Source organism: Trichomonas vaginalis, chromosome I (genome assembly GCF_026262505.1).
Source record: "Trichomonas vaginalis G3 chromosome I, whole genome shotgun sequence".
Lineage (NCBI taxonomy): Eukaryota > Parabasalia > Trichomonadida > Trichomonadidae > Trichomonas > Trichomonas vaginalis.
The window spans coordinates 15,397,561-15,417,645 of record NC_067203.1 but is presented as its reverse complement, the minus strand read 5'-3'; the positions used below and the strand labels follow the sequence as shown (position 1 = coordinate 15,417,645).

The 20,085-nt window shown below is 35.1% G+C and overlaps 10 protein-coding genes and 5 pseudogenes across 15 annotated transcripts, besides 1 other annotated feature; 9 read left to right on the top strand and 6 right to left on the bottom strand.

The window, feature by feature from the left end:
- Positions 1 to 708: 708 nt before the first annotated feature.
- Positions 709 to 20,085: part of a mobile genetic element that runs on past the window's edge.
- Positions 1,293 to 1,829, top strand: TVAGG3_0991220 (annotated as a pseudogene). The gene has a single exon. A coding segment is annotated over exon 1 (537 nt).
- On the top strand, positions 1,867 to 4,560 carry TVAGG3_0991210 (protein of unknown function, DUF4106 family; the record flags this gene model as incomplete). Its single annotated transcript, XM_051254162.1, has 1 exon — positions 1,867 to 4,560. The coding sequence occupies one exon, from the start codon at positions 1,867 to 1,869 to the stop codon at positions 4,558 to 4,560; it is 2,694 nt and encodes an 897-aa protein (XP_051079736.1).
- TVAGG3_0991200 (uncharacterized protein) lies at positions 4,623 to 4,871 on the top strand (the record flags this gene model as incomplete). The annotated part of the gene is made up of 1 exon (XM_051254161.1): positions 4,623 to 4,871. A coding segment is annotated over one exon (249 nt), but the record flags the coding sequence as incomplete, so codon positions are not given.
- On the top strand, positions 5,822 to 6,232 carry TVAGG3_0991190 (protein of unknown function, DUF4106 family; the record flags this gene model as incomplete). The annotated part of the gene is made up of 1 exon (XM_051254160.1): positions 5,822 to 6,232. The coding sequence occupies one exon, from the start codon at positions 5,822 to 5,824 to the stop codon at positions 6,230 to 6,232; it is 411 nt and encodes a 136-aa protein (XP_051079734.1).
- On the top strand, positions 6,610 to 7,098 carry TVAGG3_0991180 (protein of unknown function, DUF4106 family; the record flags this gene model as incomplete). The annotated part of the gene is made up of 1 exon (XM_051254159.1): positions 6,610 to 7,098. The coding sequence occupies one exon, from the start codon at positions 6,610 to 6,612 to the stop codon at positions 7,096 to 7,098; it is 489 nt and encodes a 162-aa protein (XP_051079733.1).
- Positions 7,507 to 8,140, top strand: TVAGG3_0991170 (annotated as a pseudogene). The gene has a single exon. A coding segment is annotated over exon 1 (634 nt).
- On the top strand, positions 8,226 to 9,373 carry TVAGG3_0991160 (annotated as a pseudogene). The gene has a single exon. A coding segment is annotated over exon 1 (1,148 nt).
- On the bottom strand, positions 10,076 to 10,378 carry TVAGG3_0991150 (uncharacterized protein; the record flags this gene model as incomplete). Its single annotated transcript, XM_051254158.1, has 1 exon — positions 10,076 to 10,378. The coding sequence occupies one exon, from the start codon at positions 10,376 to 10,378 to the stop codon at positions 10,076 to 10,078; it is 303 nt and encodes a 100-aa protein (XP_051079732.1).
- TVAGG3_0991140 lies at positions 10,595 to 11,287 on the top strand (annotated as a pseudogene). The gene has a single exon. A coding segment is annotated over exon 1 (693 nt).
- On the bottom strand, positions 11,304 to 12,141 carry TVAGG3_0991130 (annotated as a pseudogene). Its single transcript has one exon. A coding segment is annotated over exon 1 (838 nt).
- TVAGG3_0991120 (organellar and viral DNA polymerase type B) lies at positions 13,701 to 14,642 on the bottom strand (the record flags this gene model as incomplete). Its single annotated transcript, XM_001296435.1, has 1 exon — positions 13,701 to 14,642. One exon carries the CDS (start codon positions 14,640 to 14,642, stop codon positions 13,701 to 13,703), a length of 942 nt encoding a protein of 313 aa, XP_001296436.1.
- Positions 15,155 to 15,670, bottom strand: TVAGG3_0991110 (uncharacterized protein; the record flags this gene model as incomplete). Its single annotated transcript, XM_051254157.1, has 1 exon — positions 15,155 to 15,670. The coding sequence occupies one exon, from the start codon at positions 15,668 to 15,670 to the stop codon at positions 15,155 to 15,157; it is 516 nt and encodes a 171-aa protein (XP_051079731.1).
- Positions 15,782 to 16,156, top strand: TVAGG3_0991100 (uncharacterized protein; the record flags this gene model as incomplete). The annotated part of the gene is made up of 1 exon (XM_051254156.1): positions 15,782 to 16,156. One exon carries the CDS (start codon positions 15,782 to 15,784, stop codon positions 16,154 to 16,156), a length of 375 nt encoding a protein of 124 aa, XP_051079730.1.
- On the bottom strand, positions 17,303 to 17,761 carry TVAGG3_0991090 (DNA/RNA polymerases family; the record flags this gene model as incomplete). The annotated part of the gene is made up of 1 exon (XM_051254155.1): positions 17,303 to 17,761. The coding sequence occupies one exon, from the start codon at positions 17,759 to 17,761 to the stop codon at positions 17,303 to 17,305; it is 459 nt and encodes a 152-aa protein (XP_051079729.1).
- Positions 19,480 to 19,704, bottom strand: TVAGG3_0991080 (phage tail repeat-like family; the record flags this gene model as incomplete). Its single annotated transcript, XM_051254154.1, has 1 exon — positions 19,480 to 19,704. The coding sequence occupies one exon, from the start codon at positions 19,702 to 19,704 to the stop codon at positions 19,480 to 19,482; it is 225 nt and encodes a 74-aa protein (XP_051079728.1).

The following is a 20,085-nucleotide window of genomic DNA, read 5'->3' as shown; positions in this document are numbered from 1 at the left end:
TTATTAAATTCAACAAAATATTGATAAGAAATTAGTTATTATTAAGAAAATCCAATAACCTAACTTCGAGCCTTACATATTACCAATACTACTGTTAAGAGAAAGCTAATAGATAGAAAAACGTCTTGGATTTGAAAATCTGAACATATTGCATTAATGATTCTTTCTTTCATGTGTAACTGTTCATTTTGCGTTTCATTATTTACAGGCTGCTCTTCTTTTTTATCTTCGGTATTTTTTATTTCAGGTGGTGGTATTTGAATTACTTTCTGAAGAGTACGAGCGACATCACGCATTGTCACAATATCACTGCGATTAGAGATGTTAATTAAGAAATTTTGGATTTTAATATTGACTTCAAATGACGGTGCATTTTCGACTTGAATAAGGTTAAATTCAGGGGATCTACTTGGGTAATCGCATGGAAAGGTAACTTTGAAGTAACTTTTAGAGGAATAATCTGCAATATTGAATTCTACATAATTATCCAGAAAATATAACCTCCAAATAAAGGGGTAGTTATCTTGCTCTATTGTAGCAAAGAATTTTCGAGGATATAGCTTCTGAACATAAGCAAAATCATTAAGAATACGTTCGCGAATTTCCATTCAAATTTGTGAATTTTATGAAAATTTTTGACATTTATACTCAGAAGTAGATTTCACATTTCCAAATATCATATCTCAATGTGAAAATTCTAGTTCAGTTAAAATTAAAAAAAAAAAAAAAAAAAAAGGTAGTGGGGCTTCCAGGCACTTCGTGCCTTCTAGCCCTGAAGATGTTTAGTATAAATGAAGTTTTTTATTCGGAGGACCGAACCCCAGCCGACCAGCCGGTGATACTTTTTGTGTCGCTTTTCACAAATTATATATGTTTTCATCCTTTGTCAAGACTTCTTCGTAAATGTTTTGTCAAGACTTCTTCGTAATGAGTGTAAAGGACCAAAAAATAATGTTTAGGGTAGAAGGTTAGATCTAACCTCTTTTCTAACCTCTTTTCTAACCTAGCCGCTTTGCGGCTCTGACCCTTTGGGTCTCTTGAATTTGTCAAGACTTCTTCGTAAATGTTTTGTCAAGACTTCTTCGTAATGAGTGTAAAGGACCAAAAAATAATGTTTAGGGTAGAAGGTTAGATCTAACCTCTTTTCTAACCTCTTTTCTAACCTCAGTTATTTTCATGATTTCATCGTATATGAGTTTATATATGACAAGATAGAATATGAGAGAGGTCCTATAAACCGGAGAAAGTGTCATATAAACATCCGTCAAAAACCGTTTTTTACTTTACTTAAAATGCCACGTAAGCTACGTAAGAATATACGTAAGAGGAAGAGAGCATTGAAACATCCAATAGTAAAACTAACACCACAACAACAGTTGCAACAACAAATTATGAATGACCCCACTATGTTGCAACAAATGTCAAGCAACCCTATGCTTTTAAACCGAGTTATTGGTGCACAGAGCGGAGGTTTAAGAGCGGCACTTTTAGCGAAAATGGCAGGCTATGGTGGAGCTGCAGACGGAACAGCTTATAACCCTCAAAGTCAAATGAATTTGAGTTCACTCAAAAATCAAATAACAGATGTCAAAAAGTCAAACATAGACATACAGAAACAAATAAGTGAAAACGAAAAAAACTAGAATATGACAGACACACAAAGAAACTCAATGAGTTAAACGTAGAGAAAAAGAAGAAAGAAGAACAACTGAAAGAACTAAGTACAGAGGGATATGCGAAAAAAGTGTCAGAAAAAGCAGCAGAAGTAGCAAAATGGAACAAGATGTTATAAATTTGAAAAAACCATACTACTCAATATAAAGTACTGAAAGATGAAGAAATAAACAAAAAGCCCTGAAGACATATATGGATAGCAATGAGTATAAAAAAGAAGTTGAAGCAAATGTAAAGGCAGAAAAACTTTTACAGTTGCAAAACCAAACCGTACAGTATGAAAACTTAGCACAAGAAAGTAAAAATAACGACACAGCCATGCAGAAGGCAATGAAAAGCGCAGAATATATAAAAGCTAATAATGACTGGTTAGATGCCCAAGCCAACGCTAAAGCAGCCCAACTTATAGGGTCAATAAGGACAAAAATACAAGCGGATGAAGACAGTTCAAATGAAGCTTTAATGAATGCTGACTTTAAGAATGCCTTCGAAGCTCTTCATAGTAAGGTGAAACTAGTGAACGACTTCTCATCTGGAAAGAAACTGAAGTCTGAAGGTTTCGACAAAGAGTTAAGAGAAGTAGCACAAAATATGACGAAAATAACAGATGCAGCAACGAGACAGGCAGTTCAAAGTGCCTATGACGCCGTTAGAGCAACTGTCGTGGAAAGTCAAGAAAAAGAGTTACAACAGACCAAAACAGACCTAGTAAATGCTTTCTTAAAAACGAAAAGTCAGGTAGGACATTATGCTGCAGATGGAACATATGTGCCAGCTGGTGGAACTTATATACCAGCTGGTGGAACTTATATACTAGCTAGTGGAACTTATATACCACCAAACCCTCCAAGAGAAGCACCTGCACCAGGACTACCTAGAACATTTACATCGTCACATACATCGTCACATGGACGCAGACACAGGCATGCACCACAACAACAACCAACACAACAACCACCTCCACAACCAGCACAACAACAACCAACAATTCAAAATCCAGCACCACAACAACAACCAACAATTCAAAATCCAGCACCACAACCACCTCCACAACCAGCACAACAACCACCTCCACAACCAGCACAACAACCACCTCCACAACCAGCACAACAACCAGCACAAACAGAGCAAGGACATAAAAGAAGTAGAGAACAAGGAAACCAAGAATTCTTAAAAATGCTTAAGAAAAAATATGGTTACTCAGATACTCTTGACTTTAGTGACAGATATAAAGAAGCTATTAGAAAGTTCAAGGAAGGAAATACTGACCCGAACCTATTTAGCTTTATGGTTCAGCACCAAATGGGATATAATTTCAAACCTGGAAAATACAAGCTCGCTAAGGGATATGATTTAATAGCATATCATCCAAATGACATGACTGAATTTACTCCGAGATATTTGTTGTCAGAGCTAAATGATGATTCAACTATCTTCATGAAACGCGTAAAAAATAGAGACGGAACGAAAGAAAAAAGGGTTATGAATGCGGATGACTTAAATAGGGAACTTGTTAAAAACGGTCTCGGAATATATGAAATGCCAGCAGATGAGGTACAAGAAACTCCACAGGAAGAAGTTCAGATACAACCAGACATGGAAGAAATAGTTCAGCAACAACAGCTAGAAGAGCCTGAAGGAAACGAACAAGTCCCTCCTTTGGAAACTAACTTCACAGAACTAGATGAAGATTTGGAACAGCCGAAAAATCTTGACCCTCAACAAGAGTATGAGGTGAATATGGAATCTTTCCAAGAGTCTAAGAAAAATTCGGCTGACATAGTAGAAGAATATCGAAAAATGTTCGCCGACATACAAAAGACTCCAACATCAGATGAAAATATCCAGCATAGAATGGAAGTACTGAAAGATAATGTACACAAATACAACAATCCTTTTTACTTACGAGCATATAACGTTCAATCTTTGGATGAACTCGGTGAAAATAAAAGGTTAAATTTCAACAAAACATATAGAAATGAAACATTGTTTAAAGTTCATTCAGAACCTAACCAAGATGGAAACAAACCTACTTTTGTTTCTGCAGACTATGGAACTACAATGAGATGGGGTCATAAAGCTAATTCGGATAGGTGGTTCATAAACTTACAACCACAATTCCAAGAAGTTGTAGACGCAATGGAAGTGAATGGTGAACCAGATATAGCTGGTATTTTCAGCGCGGCTTTAATGCCATTGAAAGATATGAAAGATGCAGATATTTTGGACCAGTATGAAATGAACATGGCTGATGGAAATATAACACCTGACGTTCTAGAACATTTATCTCAAAGAACTACACAGAACCATAGAGATGGTATATTTGGTGAAGAGTTTAGAAAGAAAGTTAGGGAGAAAGAAGGAAGAGAACCTATTGTACATGACCTTGCAAACGAAAGTTTGCAAAATGTCATAAAAACTTACTTTGCAGACAATGCAAAGAGAAGGGATGAATATTTAAGAAAACTCAAATGGACAGTACCAAATGAAATGTTAGTATTGAAAAACATGTTCCTTGACAAAATAAAACCAACTACAGAAATAAATGACGCAAGACTGGAACATTGGGTAAAAGCTTTCCCATTCACAAAAGATATTATTGGTTACATGGAAAGAAAACCAGAATGGCTACAAAAACATATATTTGGAAACGAGCTTATTCCATATGGACAGGCTCTGTTTGAAGAGCTTGAACCGGAAACTCAGGAAAGAGTCATGCAAACAATACGCAAAGACTCAAATACAAACTATGACAAAATCTTTCTAGGATATAGGTTACCTGAGATGGGCGACCAGAGCCCAAAGGCAAAAAGGACATGGGAAATTTACAACATACTAGTGAACATGAGGCAAAGATGCAACAAAACTCAGTCAGGAAGAAAGTAAAGCTTGGTCCGAAACAATTATGACATATAAATCCAACTATTATATATTTTTACCCATATGAAATGTACGCCGCTCAGAATATAACGCCAACAGTTTTGGATGCCATGAACGGAAATGTTTCCGAATGGTATAACGAATGCGACAATGCCATTAGAAGGTCAGAAATAGTTCCTGGAACTTACGAATATACAACTGCTGTTTCTTATGGAAACGTAGGTGAGTTTGGAGAAGGTTCTTCAACAACAGTAGATATTGCTTGCGACAGGTTTCATATTATTTCTATTGACAACTCATTCTTATACGTGGAACAAGACATTGAAATAAAACCTTCTGCCAAGTTGTCTGACAAGAAAGGTTGCAATGGAATTTTCTATGTCGGATACCAATATGCTCCAGAAGTTTTCATGGGATATAAGATATATTCTAACTCTGACTTAGTTCAAACAGTAACATGGGCAAACTATGAATGGTTCGCTTTGAGAAACTCAGTACAACCACAAGCTAGAGAACAAACAGACCAGTATGCAACTATTGAGAAAATAAGAAGACTTGACCCTAACGTTCCAGGAGTTTATGTTAACCTTTCTGGTTCAGATGGAACTGCTGTCACTAAAGTAAAACTGAAACTTAGAGTTCCTTTGTCATCTTTCCTCATCTTCAGGTTTTTAAGATACTTGCCAAACTGGGCAGGAAAAATTTCTATCGAACTTACTCCAAGCAAAAATAACTTAGTCATTGCACCAACACAAGACCCATTCACTCTTACAGACGTAAAGGGAACAAATCAAACGTCATTCGCCGAATTTTGCAAAGATAAAGTTGACTTAGACTTTGGTTTCTCAAACTTCAACACTGAAGTAAACTATTATTTCAATGCTGCTGGAGATGCTTGGGACCCAGTTAAGTTCACATGCGAAAAATTTGAATGCAAGAGAATAGAAAGCAGACTTGCAGTCTATATGTTGGACCCAGATATTTCAAATGCTTTAGCTGCCAAATATATTGCAGTTCCACTTATGTTCCCTATACACCAAATATCTGTCAAAGACTTTGCAGGTGAAGTTGGAAACCAAAGTGCTGACCCAGGTGCAAGAACAGATATTGCTTTAACAACTGCAATGAAACATGCAGATACTCTGTTTGTACTGTTCAGAGACGAACTATAAATGACTATTCTTGTTTCTACAACCCTGGTATTAAATATCATATAAACATAGATGGCAAATATTATCCAAGAGAAGAATATTCTACAGTTGAGGATATGAGGTCATACAACTTGACATTAGATGCTATGAACTTTAACAACAACTTCACAACAACCATTAACCCTGAAATGCAAAGTTCTATTATGCCATATGTGAAAGTATGGACTCATACAGGAAGTCAAAAAACTCAATATACAAATGGAGACCGTTCAAACTTTTGGCTTGGCATTCCATTTGCTGACTCAGAAGACTTTATGGGTGGTATTTCAACTGTTGGTACAGTTCAAATACAATATACTGGTGACAGAGACGGTCCAGATGAATTGAGAGCAAAGAAGTTTACAAAACCAATAGCACTTTTCACGGAAGATGCTCTTTTGAAGATTCGTTCGATGAAACCTGCTGGGGCTCCTCAGATTGGCATAACGACAGCTTCCATCGAGCAGATTTTGGCAGCAGGTCAGTAAGTTGTTCTTGAACTGACTTCTCTCCGTCAAATATTGACAGTACGCCAGTTTTGACATAATATTGTATTATAAACTTTCCTTTAGTAATATCGGTCAGTTTTGAAGTTATATTTTTGTCTGCTTCAAGAACTTTCACCATCTCGGTTATACCAACTTTCTTTGCTTTATGAAAATATTTTTGGTTCAGCAAATATTGCTATTCTATAACATTTTCCATTGTTTGTGTAAAGAACTATTCTGTCAATGTATTTGTATTGTTTGTGAGTATAAACTTTGTTCTGCTTCAATTCAATAAGATATCCGAATACGTCCATCTTTTTATTCTAAGTAAAATGTCATTTCCAAAAAATAGAAGCATAAGTGTTTCAAAAGGTTTAATGGCGGTGGCAGATGTGAAGTTAAATTCACCAACTCAAACAAACAGTCAAAGTGTTGTTGTCAATGTCAAAGACAGAGATGTTGAAGTGGGGAAACCATACGAAGACGAAGATGGTATAACAATTGTTCCTGTAAAAGAACCAACATATCCTGAAGTTAGCAGAGACTTAAGTTCTGTTGCAGATATTCGAAACGACTACCAACAACTGAAAGACAAACTTCAAACTCAGGAGAAGATTTGTCAAGCTTTAAGTATAATGTTAAACTTGGTCGAACACAACCCTGTAAAAGTGAACTCATATGTCATTGCACCTCATGAAGTTTTGAAAGAACTATTGAAACTTTTGACAGAGGCAGACGATATAAACATCAAAGAAATAGAACCCGACATTAGTTGCTGTGGTGTTTCATATAATGTCATTGACAAGATATACGTTATGAAAGGAGGTGAAACGTTGAACTTAAATATAGTTTCCCAGACGTTATAAAAATATTTGACGACCACAACATTTCATTAAAATTTATTTGCTAAGTAAAAATGTCAAAACTTCTTGAAAGATGTTTGAAGAAAAATAATATAGACTTTATTTCATGTAAAGGACTTTACACACTTTTGAACGATATGAAAGACCCTGTTTTGTTTGTTCGTGTAGACAAAGGAAAGTTCTATGTCTTTACAAAATATTTGAACTTCTTAGACAGAGAACTTCAAGAAACGCCATGTGAAAGTTTAGATGAAGTTCTTCTCCACTTTCAGAAAAACTTTTAAATATATATAAATGGCAGAAGACATAATGGTTTATACTATTACGACTAAAAACCCTGAGTCATATAATTCTATAACAACAAACTTACAAAGTCCTCAAGGACGATATCGTAAACTAACCTTAAACACAATGACGACTAAAGCCTGTTTTGCTCTTTTGACACCAGAAGACTTTATTGTTGTGAATGGTAAAAAATACTCCTTTGAAGATACTTACTCAGATATACCACCAACAGGTTTTGTTGACTTATTTAATACTTTACGTACGAGTGTAACATGTGCTGCAACTAGAGCAGGTTTCATTATGTTTGGATGTCCGACTGAGTTACTATATAAACGATATGAGCTATAATACAAAACTTATTTCTGGTTTTTACTACCAACAGTTTCCTATAACAGGAAAAGGTGTCATACAAGGTTTGTCTATTCCATTGACATTAAGCACACCAATCTTATATATTGTTTCAAACTTAGGTTCAAAGTGTTATTCGAATGTCGACAGAAACTATTATGACCAAAAGATACTTATGCGTATAAACAATACTTTCTCTGCTGGTTTGCCTATTGTTCATTCGAATGCAGAATTTTCAACCTTAGTGAACTCAAACACTTTGGCAAGTATAACGTTGACATTAGTTGACGCAAACTTTGTTCCTGTAAAACTTTTATGTCCTATGTATTTGTCAATGACGGCAGAAAGTTTCGAATTGGAAGATGCAACTGGTGAAAGTATTGTATTACAGAACAACTTCAACAACAAATAGCTCAAGAACAACAAATGCAACAAATGGAACAAATGCAACAACAAAGTCAAGAATAAAAAAATATTATTTTTTTATTTTTATAAAAATGTACAGAATAGATGTTTCAGATTTTTATGACTTCCAAGCATTCAGAAATATGTGTCCATTTAGAGACTATAACAAAGCAGTCGAGAATTTGAAACGTTTAGTCATTTATGTCGACTCTGCCCCAGAATGTTATGTCATGAAAGAATGGATGTTGTCTTTAACAAACCAAGAGCAACAATAGTTTCAGAACAAGAATGTAGACAAAAACTTAAGAAAATAAAAGTCGTACAAGTTGGCATGAAGATGTTAGATGCTTGGGATATCTTATTGTCAAAGTTAGAAGATTTTTCAGTTCGAGGTATATAAGTTCTATACACCTTCTCCAACTTCTATTCTATCTTCACTGGATATAAATACGAACAAGTAGAATGGAATGAAAATATTATAGAAGCTTGGTTAGACCATGTCAAAGTTAATATAGCAATGGAACGAAAAGGTTTATGAGTATATCTTATGTTGGTTTGCAAACATCTTACAACATCCAAGTGCTAAAAATGAAACTGCTCTCATTATAATTGGAAAACAAGAACAGGTAAGAATACTTTCTTTACAGATATCTATGCAAACTGTTAGAAGGTTATTCGAACCCTAATATGACAACTTAGAAAACATCTGTGGCAAGTTTAACTCCTCATAGAGAATATGAAACTTATAGTTTGCAATGAACTTCAAAGTATAGATACAACAAAAGTTTTGAACTAGATGCTTTGAAGAGTCTATAACAGATAAAGTTGGAGTTGTTGAAAGAAAATATAAGACAAAGAGTTTTGTGAAAATGTTGCAAAACTTCATTATGGTTTCAAACAATGTTGTTCCGATGAAGTTAGAAAGTTCTGACAGAAGATATGTAGTTGTCAGAACGTCAGATTCTCATATGCAAGATACAGAATATTTGAGACTTAGCAGAAACTTTGACATCTGACTTTTACAACCACTTGTTCTCATATTTCATGACATTAGATATTTCTAAGTTCAATCCAAGACAAATTCCACATACCGAAGAGAGACAAACATTGTTAGAAGCAAACAAGAGTGTATATGAACTGTTCATAGATGAAACTGACTTTGTGTCATTAGATGAAAGGTCATTGTACGATTCGTATAAACAATATTGTCAAGAATATGGTTATATGGCAGCTTCTAAACGTACATTCTTGGCAAATGTCAAAAGTCTTTTAGATGTTCAGAATGGTGTATATACAAAGAAAAATTTTTCTGGAGTAAATTTTAAAAAAATTTTTTTTATCCGATAGAAAAGATGACGAAATATATTTCAGTAAACAAGTACATGTCAGGACTTAAAGAAGAACTAGACCCATTCACATATTTGAATTTACTTCTACCATTTTGAAAAGTCTTCATTCAGCAAAGTTTGGAAACATCGAACCAGTTAAGTTTGCTGTGTGATGACTAAAAATGGTGCGAAATTTTGAAGACTTAGACATAGAAGGTTTGTTAAGCAGTCAAAGAAAGTTTTGACAGAAGGTTCTCAAACCTTAAAGAAGGCAAAGCATACAAACTTGTTATAACCTTATGAACCAAAGAAAGCAGACGACTATGAATATTATGAGTCTAAGATAGTTGAAGTTCAAGGTAAATTGGGTAAAAAGATTTTAGAGTCTAAGCCAGTGTTTGCCCCTAAAGAGGAAGAGAACATTGACATTGACCCAGAAAATGTTCTAAAAATAAAATTTTATTTTTACATGTCAAATTTCTTTTTTCTCTGGAACTGGTTCAGGTTCTTTCTTCTCTTCTTCTACTTTCTTTTCTTTCTTTTCTCTCTTCTTCTTTTCTGGTGGAGTTATGTCAAATTTGGCGCAACCATATTTATGTAAAGTTCTTTGTCCTTTAATAGCTCATATTCTGTTTTTTTATTTCATCTTCAAGAACAGCGCATGTGTCTTCTTTGCATTCTAAGAAGTTTTGTTGGACTTCATCTCTCCAAGAGGCGTCATCTCTGTCAACAAGTCTGTCATTGACAAATTTTAAGACTTCTCTGCTTAATGTTTTATGGTTCTTGTCATATTCCCAGAAACAGAACTTTAGAACAAATTCACCTTTCTTGTTTACACTATGTAAGATTTTATGGTCGACAGATGTTTTGCTGTCAAAAAGTTTGTCTCGAATATAGATAGCGAAATCGCTAGACATTTTCTAAAAGATAAAAATTTTAATTTTTCTAAAAATATGTTAGAAAAAAAGTTTGCTGACATTGACAAGAAATTTGAGAATGTTTTAAACAAGAACAAGAGGAAGTTAGAAAATGCTCAGATAAAGCCTATACATGACAAGTTCTTATTTGCTCAGAATGGTATAACAGGTCTAATTGCACCACCTGGGTCGGGTAAGACTTTCACTTATCTTAAAATGGCTGCACAACAACAAGAACTAGATGAGAAGAACCCATTCTATGAGTTAGTTGTTATTTGTTCGACTTCTGGTCAATTTGACCAAACGTCAATTCGTTCAAAGATATTATAAAGAAGTCTAAGTTAGTATGTATAAAGGATACTGAGTTGTTAGATTGGATAAAGAAGTACCAAAGAAGAGTTTTGAAGTATAATGCTATAAATGAGTATATAAATTCTAAGTTTAAAGACCCAAATGAGGAAATGCAGAGAATATTAGAGAGAAACACTTCAGAAACAAACAGAAAGAAATAGAATACATTTCGAAGAAATTGCAATCTTACGATTGGAAAACGTACCCTCATAGATGTCTTCTTATCTTAGATGACTTTGCTTCTCATCTTTGTTAAAGAACAGAGAACAAGATATGTGTCGAATTCTTAAGAAACTTAGGCACTTTAAACATCTCAGTTGTCATTTGTGTACAGACAGCAAAGAGTTTAAGTAAGGATGTTTAAAAGAATACTTACTGACATATACTTTTCCCCGGATTGTCCGAAGACGATTTCATGGAACTTATGAAAGAGTCCATGGCAGGTAAGTTTGACAGACATGAACTATGGGAGAAGTACAAAGTCATACAAGACCTCATACTTCTTTCAGAATTCATATCTACGCAAACAAAGTTCAAATTGTAAAAAGTCAAGCGTAAAAATAAAGAGTGCAATTTACTCTACTTGTTTGAAGTTGTCAAAATACTCTGTTATTTTTCCTTTAACAATGGCAAATCTTCTTTGAATGTAAGTATTGTACAACCTTTCATATCATAGTGTGTTTGAGGTAACGTATCTTGAACTATTTGTTTCACATCTTCATTTGGGGTCATTGAAATCGGTAAGTTTTCGCGATAGAACCAATTTCTGTCAGATTTGTAAATCTTAGCAAGGTCGTAAAAGCTTTTGTTGTTTCTTCTGACTAAATGCAACATAACCATATCTTTATCTTCTTCATTTTCCATCTCTTCAGTATAAATCATATACTTATAGTTCTTTTCTTTCCTTTTGGTACCGAACGTGGTATTCTTTTCTGAATGCTTTTGTCTTTTGCTTCAAGCTTGTTTTCCATCTCTTCACGTTCTTGTCTATGAATTTCGTCAAGAAGTCTGTAAATATACCAAGCATAACGAGGCGAAGCCCACATTGCAACAGCATTTACAAGAAGTCTATGTACATAATATCCTCTCAAACCGTTTGGCAATTTTTCACGATTTTCATAGAGTTTTGGCGACTGGGGTTTTTTACTTACTCGCTGTTCTTCACTGTTTTCAGAAAAAAGTATGTCTCGCTGTGCTTCATTTAATAGTTCAATAGTGCTTTGGTTCCTAAACCAGTCTTGTGGTTTCTTAGTGTCTGGAGCAAAACATGCTGTCAAAATACTTTGCATTTGGTACATATCGTCTTTGACTGAACGAATGAGACGTAACTGTTTGTTATACTGTATGTACTCATATTCTTCATTTATAGCTTCATGAACGATAGCAGTTGTTGTGTTCTCTGTTGTTGACATTACTGTCTTTACATACAAAATAAAAAAATAAAAAAAATAAAATTAGCGTTATTTTTTCTATCTTTCACAAAAGACCAAAATAAACGCTTTACATGTTTTTTCAGCACTTCGTCAAATAATTTTATAGCTTTATCTATCTCATCTACTTCAAACGTTTCTTTACTTTTATGGAGCCATACATTTTCTCAAACTTTTCAAGTAGTTTGTTTCTCTGCAGCTCTCATATCATTAACAAACACAACCTTGACTCTATTGACTGTACTGTCATATCTTTGAGTTATATTATATGTTCTTCCTATCTTATATCTTTTTGTATTGAAGTCCTTCGGTTTCTGAACGATGTAAAGTAAGCCTTCACTGCAACGTTCTGAGTCGAATAAACCATATGTTATGAAGTTATATCCAACAACTGGGTCTAACCATAACAAAACTATTGGTATAAGACTTTTGTCGATGAGATATGCTGCAGTTCCATAGAATTTTACCGATATCATAAGCTCAGGATTTCTTGTCAAAATTTTCTGAGTTGAAGCATTTCTAACCCAGTCCTTTGTTTTCTTTTCAGATGGAGATATAATGTCTGACAAAGAATATTTGTTGTATTTCTTTGAGTATCTTACGTTTAAATCACCTATTCTAACCACTTTGGTGTCATTGTCTATCTTTCTAACTGTTTCAAACTCAATGTTTGTCATTTTCTGTTCTTACATACAAAATAAAAAATAAAAAATAAAACTAACTTTATTTTTCTATTAAGGAAATTCACGATTTTCATGAGTTTTAGGCGACTACGGTTTTTTCCGTAGTCGCAATTTTTCACGATTTTCATGAGTTTTAGGCAAGGCCGGATTTTTCCGTAGTCGCAATTTTTCACGATTTTCATGAGTTTTAGGCGACCAGGGTTTTTTCCCTACTCGCTGTTCTTCACTGTTTTCATGTGTTTTAGGCGACTACGGTTTTTTCCGTAGTCGCTGTTCTTCACTGTTTTCATGTGTTTTATGCAAGACCGGTTTCTTCCCTACTCGCTGTTCTTCACGATTTTCATGTGTTTTAGGCTAGGCCGATAAAAAACGGCCTAGAGAAATTTCACGATTTTCATACGGAATCTCTTCTCTCGGTTTTCCGAGGGAAGCAATCTTATGCCATTTTACTCAAGAATTTTGTGCTGAATTCAGCAAAAATAATGTTTAGGGTAGAAGGTTAGATCTAACCTGTTTTCTAACCTCTTTTCTACCCTCTTGAATTTTCATGATTTCATCGTACATGTTTTGTCAAGACTTCTTCGTAATGAGCGTAAATCAGACAAAAATAATGTTTAGGGTAGAAGGTTAGATCTAACCTCTTTTCTACCCTCTTTTCTACCCCAGTTATTTTATAAGCGTTTTACATGGTAAACGTTATTTTAAAATTTTGTGAAAACTCAACGGTTTGACACATGCCCTAAAAATTATTTACTCAGAATTTTGTTGCGAATTCAGCAAAAATAATGTTTAGGGTAGAAGGTTAGATCTAACCTCTTTTCTAACCTCTTTTCTAACCTCTTTTCTACCCCAGTTATTTTATAACCGTTTCACATGGTAAACGTTATGAATTCGTGAGACTCTAAACAGTTTCGTAGCTTCTATTTCTTCTTTTAGTACATCGAATGTTTTAACGATACCGAAAGTTTCTTTATACTTCTTCTTGACGTCAGATAGAAGGAAATCTTCTGCTGTTGGATAGTTTTTGTTCAGAAATTCTAACATGTCCATTTTATCTTCTGCTGGTTTTTCTGCTTCTTTCTTTAAGTCTGCATAGTCGTTTCTCATACGTTCTATCTCTTTGACGGAGTAGTTATATTTCCTCATTGCTGCTTTACATTTAGAACATTGCGGGTTCATTTTTGCGTTATATTCTGAAACCTTACCTGCTAAAACAACTAAAGCGTCAATGGCTTTCTTTAAATCTGAAGCAGTTGGTTTTATCTGTTCATTCCATACCTTACCTCTTCTATCTTTATCTCTTATTTCCCAAACACATTTTGCAGCTAATGAAACAAAGTTGTCGTAGGTCTTAAACTCAACCGATTTATATATGTCAGAAACATTCTTATATACCATGTCGCAATCTTTGTCCATAACCTTATGGTTGCAATGAAAACCAAGGAATTCATAGTTTACCTTTCGTATGAACTTCTTTATTTCTACTGAGTCAGTTGCTTTGACTTCAATTTCGTCGAATTCAGGAATGGTTAGTTTTTGTTGTTGGATTTCAGGCAATTTGGGTAAATGGTCAATAATGTCCTGCATGTCATAAAGATACTGTTCATTTGTTTCATCTTTCGCACTACAGTCTAAACTACCTGTTAACAATTCCTGCTTTATCTTCTGGATTTCTGTTTCGAAAGTATATGAAGAAGGAATGAAGCTTTTCATCTCTACCAACATAGATGTTGGATTCATAACTAACGAGTTTGGTGCTGTAGTTGTTTGAATTGTTGTTGTGCCGATTGTTGAAATCATATCTTTTATACAAAATAAAAAAATAAATAAAATAAAGTTAGTTTTATTTTTTATTTCGGGAAAATTCATGAAAATTCATGAGGTTAGAAAAGAGGTTAGAAAAGAGGTTAGATCTAACCTTCTACCCTAAACATTATTTTTGGTGTAAAATTCATGAAAATTCATGAGGTTAGAAAAGAGGTTAGAAAAGAGGTTAGATCTAACCTTCTACCCTAAATTATATTTTTGCTGAATTCAGCAACAAAATGAACGAGGTCAGGATGTATGTTGCTGAATTCATTCATAACACCCTTTGTAAGCTCATAAAATGCTTGTTTTGAGGTCGAGCCACTTTTGGCTCCACCGTATTCTTTCAACCAAAACTCAAGAATTTCCCGCATGAATTTTGTATAAAAACCAACCGTCGGAATTCCGGCGGTTGCTATATTCTTGACAAAACATTTACGTTTTGTTTACGAAGAAGTCATGACAAATTCATGAGGTGAGAAAAGAGGTGAGAAAACGGGTGAGATCTAACCTTCTACCCTAAACATTATTTTTTGGTCTGGGAACAACTTTCTCTCAATTGGAGCTGTAGCATAATCTTTGCGTAAACGGTTCAGACCTTCTTCGAACTCTTGGTCTCTCTTCGATTTGTATTGAGATTGGAATTGCTGGAACATCCAAGGGTTGGGGAAGTAAGGCATAGGCTGAGGAGGAGGGTAGTTCGGGAAGCCTTGTGGTGGGTAGTAACCTTGAGGTGGAAATTGGTAGAAATTCGGAGGTACTTGCTGGAACTGAGGTGCAGGGGCTGGTTCTTTAGGTTCTTCTGGCTTTGGAAGGCATTCAGGAAGAGGGACGTCGGACATTCGTTTGTGTCCTGTCGGAAGGAAGAACTTTTCCTGTCGGAAGGAAGAACTTTTCCTGTCGGAAGGAAAAACTTTTCCTGTCGGAAGGAAGAACTTTTTCTGTCGGATGGAAAATTTTTTCCTGTCGGAAGGAAGAACTTTTTCTGTTGGAAGGAAAAACTTTTTCTGAAGTTCGACCAAAAAGTTCTCAATTTTCGAAAATTTGAATGGTTTACGGACGGAAAACTGGAAAAATTTTTCCTGTCGGAAGGAAAATTTTTTTCTGTTGGAAGGAAAATATTTTCCTGTCGGATGGAAGGACTCGGAATGCCAGAAGGATTTGACGAGGCAATTTACCTTATAGAGATAAATGAAGTTGTTAAGCAGTACTTGCGCAAGGTCATGAAGCCCAAGGTCAAGTTTACCACTATTTCTGGAAGGGCTGCCTTGAATCTCGAGACTTCGACTGGAATTCCAATTCAAATACCAGAAAACACTCCTTTCGACGACATAAAGCAAGCAAAGAAGGAAGCTCTTGTTAAGTTCCTAAACAAACGTCCTTGGATAAAAATACCAAACAAGGAGAACCCCCTACCCCATATGAAATTGGCAATTCAGTCTCTCCTTCACTTCTCTGGTCAACCATTCTACATAACTACAGAAGGCGACATCCAACCAGTTCAGTAAACATCTCATTTTAACTCCACTTTTTTATGTTTTTTGTGAAAGTGTCAAAAATAAATTGTTTTCATGACAAATTCAAGAGGGTAGAAAAGAGGTTAGAAAAGAGGTTAGATCTAACCTTCTACCCTAAACATTATTTTTCAATACTTTTTCAGCGCTTTTCCGTAGTTATATATGAAAGACAATTCGAGATAAAAGTCATAGTACAATGGAATAATATGTTGCACACCATTTGTTGTGAACCAAACTTGAAAGTCAGAGAAACTGTTACTAGGTGGTTCGTAGAATTTAGAAGCAAAGTCATAAAGGTCCTTACCAATACATAGAAAACTATTGTTGCTTGAACTGAAACTTGCATGACACATAACATTTTGAGGGTCAAACACGTTTCTATAAAGTGTCAAATCTGCTGGTGGAAGTATAAATTTAAATGGACCATCTGGTGGTAATGGTTCGTTCTGGTTTAGTAACCGAAGAAATTGTGCCCAAGAACGTTTGTCTACTTCCCAAAATAAAAACTGTGTATCTCTTGGAGGGTTAATTTCAATCCTTTGAAATGAAACGGTGGAGTTCATCTTGTCATATTCTAGTTTCAGATAGTATGTTCCATTTAGTAAAGAGTCGTATTTTTCTTGAAATTCCCAATAATATTTGTTCATTTGAGTTTGAAAGTCATTTAGAGTTTTCTCAAGACTTTCGTCTGAACGAACTGTAAAGATTCTCATTTCGTCAAATTTGTCTATTAGACCATCAGAACCTTTTATACTGCCCATGAAAATATACTGCGAACATAAATGCGTTAGTTCTATTTGAAACAAAACTCTTCTAAATCCTATTGCCTTTGCATCTGAAGGACTTTGAAGCCAACGAATTGGATAGTCAAACCTGTAAGCTCGGGATGAAATTTCTTCATCTGATATTGCCCTACCAGCATTTGTAAAGATATAGTCTAACGGTTTTGTATCTGCTACTTTTGTTCTTTGTTTTTCAACCTGAAACATTTAATATATGTAAAAATATATTGTTTTAAAATGGTATGCCATTTCCTATTTCTCATCTAACAAACAAGTTTCCCAATGGTCTTCTCCAACAAACTCAGCGTACATTTCAAATAAAATTTAAAAAATGTCACTTTTTAAAAATAAATTTTTACTTCATGCAATGTTTTATTTCTGTGCCGTCTTCAAGTATGCCCCAATACTTACGCTTGGAGAGGACATGAACTTCGGAAAATACCTTATCTAGCTTAAAACAGCCCATCTTTTCACCGACCATTCCCATTTCAATGAGTTTGTTGTATCCTTCTTCGTTCGTCATGAGTGCGTCAATGTTCTCATAGTAAACCACAACTTTCGATTTGACTTCGGAGAAGAATTTGTTGTAGTTGTCAAGGACTGCCTTTGCGAACTGAGGGTAAGACCAATGTTCGACAATAGGTTTTAATGTGGTTACTAAGCCACTTTGACCTTGAGTGAATTCGTACTTCAAAACAAAAGGAGAAAACCTTTCAACAAAGTTGTCGACCTTCTCATAATGTTTACTCTTCATCTCTTGAGGTTTCTTAATGGAATATCCCCATGTCGAATTCATAAGCAATTTGAGTGTCATTGCAAGTTTGGGGTTTGAAGCTTTCCTAATATCATACAGTTGTTGTATGACTTTTCCAACTGTATAGTTCCTTCCCGGGAACTCACCATCTTCGTTTGGAATTCCAGTCGGAATATATTGGACAAACCTCATGTATGCAGCGTTAAGGTCGACATAGTATATCTTTTCATCTGAGTCGAACTTGTCGCAACCAATTGGTCCAGTTTGTGGAAATTCAAGTGAGTCTCTTATCTTCTGAGAAACTTCTCCTGTTATCTCAAAACATCGTCGAAGCAACCTGTTTCATATAAAACCTTCTGACCTAACTCAGATGCTCTCCAATACAATTTGACGTCAATTGGATGTCTCAATGGAAGTTTGTTATAGCATCTTGAAGTTCTTGCAACCTCATTGGAAGTTCTTCTGGTTCAGGTTGGTATCCGAACAATCCAACTCCTTGTGGAATTGTGTACTTCTTTTGTACTAGAACTTTGTTTGGAACAACTTTTGGTCTTGCTAACAATGAAAAGTTTTGTTTCGTCTTTTGGTACAAAAGTTTCTGTCAGCTTGTCATCTGGAATTGGTTCCAACAAACCTTTCTCGAAAAGAATGTTTACAGCTCTGACAATGTTGCACTTGCCTTTTCCGAACAATGGGTTTGTAAGACTTTCGTTCAACATGAAGTGGTTGTGGACAATTACAATCTTCAACCATGGTAAATTGAACTCAACAACATAGTCGTCATGTGAAGAACCTTTAGCTGTAGGTATGTTGACTCGGATATTGACATTTGCCAACGGTGCAATTTTGCCAATTGACCTCTGAGAATGTACCTTGTCTTCACACATGACTCAAGATACTTCATCTTCTCTTCTGTAACAAGACCAGAGTTCCTGAGACATGTAAGAATACAAGGTTCATTGACAATTGTTTCAATTGAATTGTAAATTCCATACCTTGTCAAGTCAATGTCAGACTATTTATGAAGGGGAAGTATCCAGCATGTTGTCTGACTGCTTGAGGGTTAGGTTGGTACCATTCGAACTTGACACTTGCAATTCCTTCAATTGCATTCAAAAATGTCTGAGTCGGAAGTCAACCATTTGTTCTCTCTTTGTAGTCTTGAAAGCGTCAAGAAGTTTTGCGGCTGTTTGTTCATTGCCATTTGCATAGTAAATGTGACCGTCCAAATCTGTTATGGTCAATCTGAGATTGTGTCCTTTCATATTTCCGTCTTGAATTGCAGCAAGTACTCCATGAAGCCTTCTTTGTTCTTTCCTTCGTCAAAGTTTACTGTAAAGGTTCGACCAGATGTAATTTGACTTCTAACTTCACGATACTTTTCATATGCATATCTTGTTCTTTCCATGGGAGCATGTGCGTCTTCACCTTTTCCTTTTTTCCTTCTCAAAGGATGAATTGTTCGTCATGTTTCCAGTAGAATCTGGCAAAGCCGTCGTGTCCTTCAACTTGAGGTTCACTAACATCGAAAGGCATGTCCATAAGACGTTCTTCTTCTAACCTCTCTAGTCTGTTTGGATATATGGCACGTGCTGTTTCCAAATCCATTTCGTAGCGAAGACCAGACAATTGTCATAGACTTTTATGGTCTTCCCTTCCTATATTTAAAATTCTTCGAAACTCTCCAACCATATCTTTGCAACTCTGCTTTATTCTAGCAGACTTTCTATCCATTCTATATGGGGCATTTTTATAAAAATAAAAAAATGTTTTTTTCTTTACTTTACATAACCGCCTGCTGCCATAAGTCTTTGACGCCAACCCATACCAGCTAATGAAGGTTGACTTGGTTTAGTTTCCAAACTAAACTTTGGTTTTGGTTTATCTTCAGTTTTTGGTTTTTCTTCTTCTATCGGTTTTTCGTCACTTTTCGGTTCCTCTGACTTTACTTCACTTGCAGGAACAGTTGTGTTGTCAACATCTTCATAAATATCATATGCCATTTGTTTTTGTTTTCCTTTCAACTTTTTGTGTTTGTTGTAAAGTTTAGAATATTTCGACTCTAAGTCAATGAGATGTTCTATAATGAACTGTTGGTCAGTGAAGTAAACTTTTCCATCTGTTGTCTCGAAAGCTCCTTCAGACTTCAATATTTTATTTGTGAGAGTCTGTTTTCTTTTTGAGATACTAGCCGTTCCATTTCTATGAAAAGTGACTTTATAGTTAGGGTTTGTATTTCCAGACCTGGCACTTTCTATTATTGAATTTTTCTCTTCATCTGTAAGTTCTTTGACAGGTTTTGACAATGGTTCTGAACTTTTTGTTTGTGGTGTCAAATCTACCGTTTCAACTTCTTCGGTCATTTCATCTCAGTAAAAAATTTT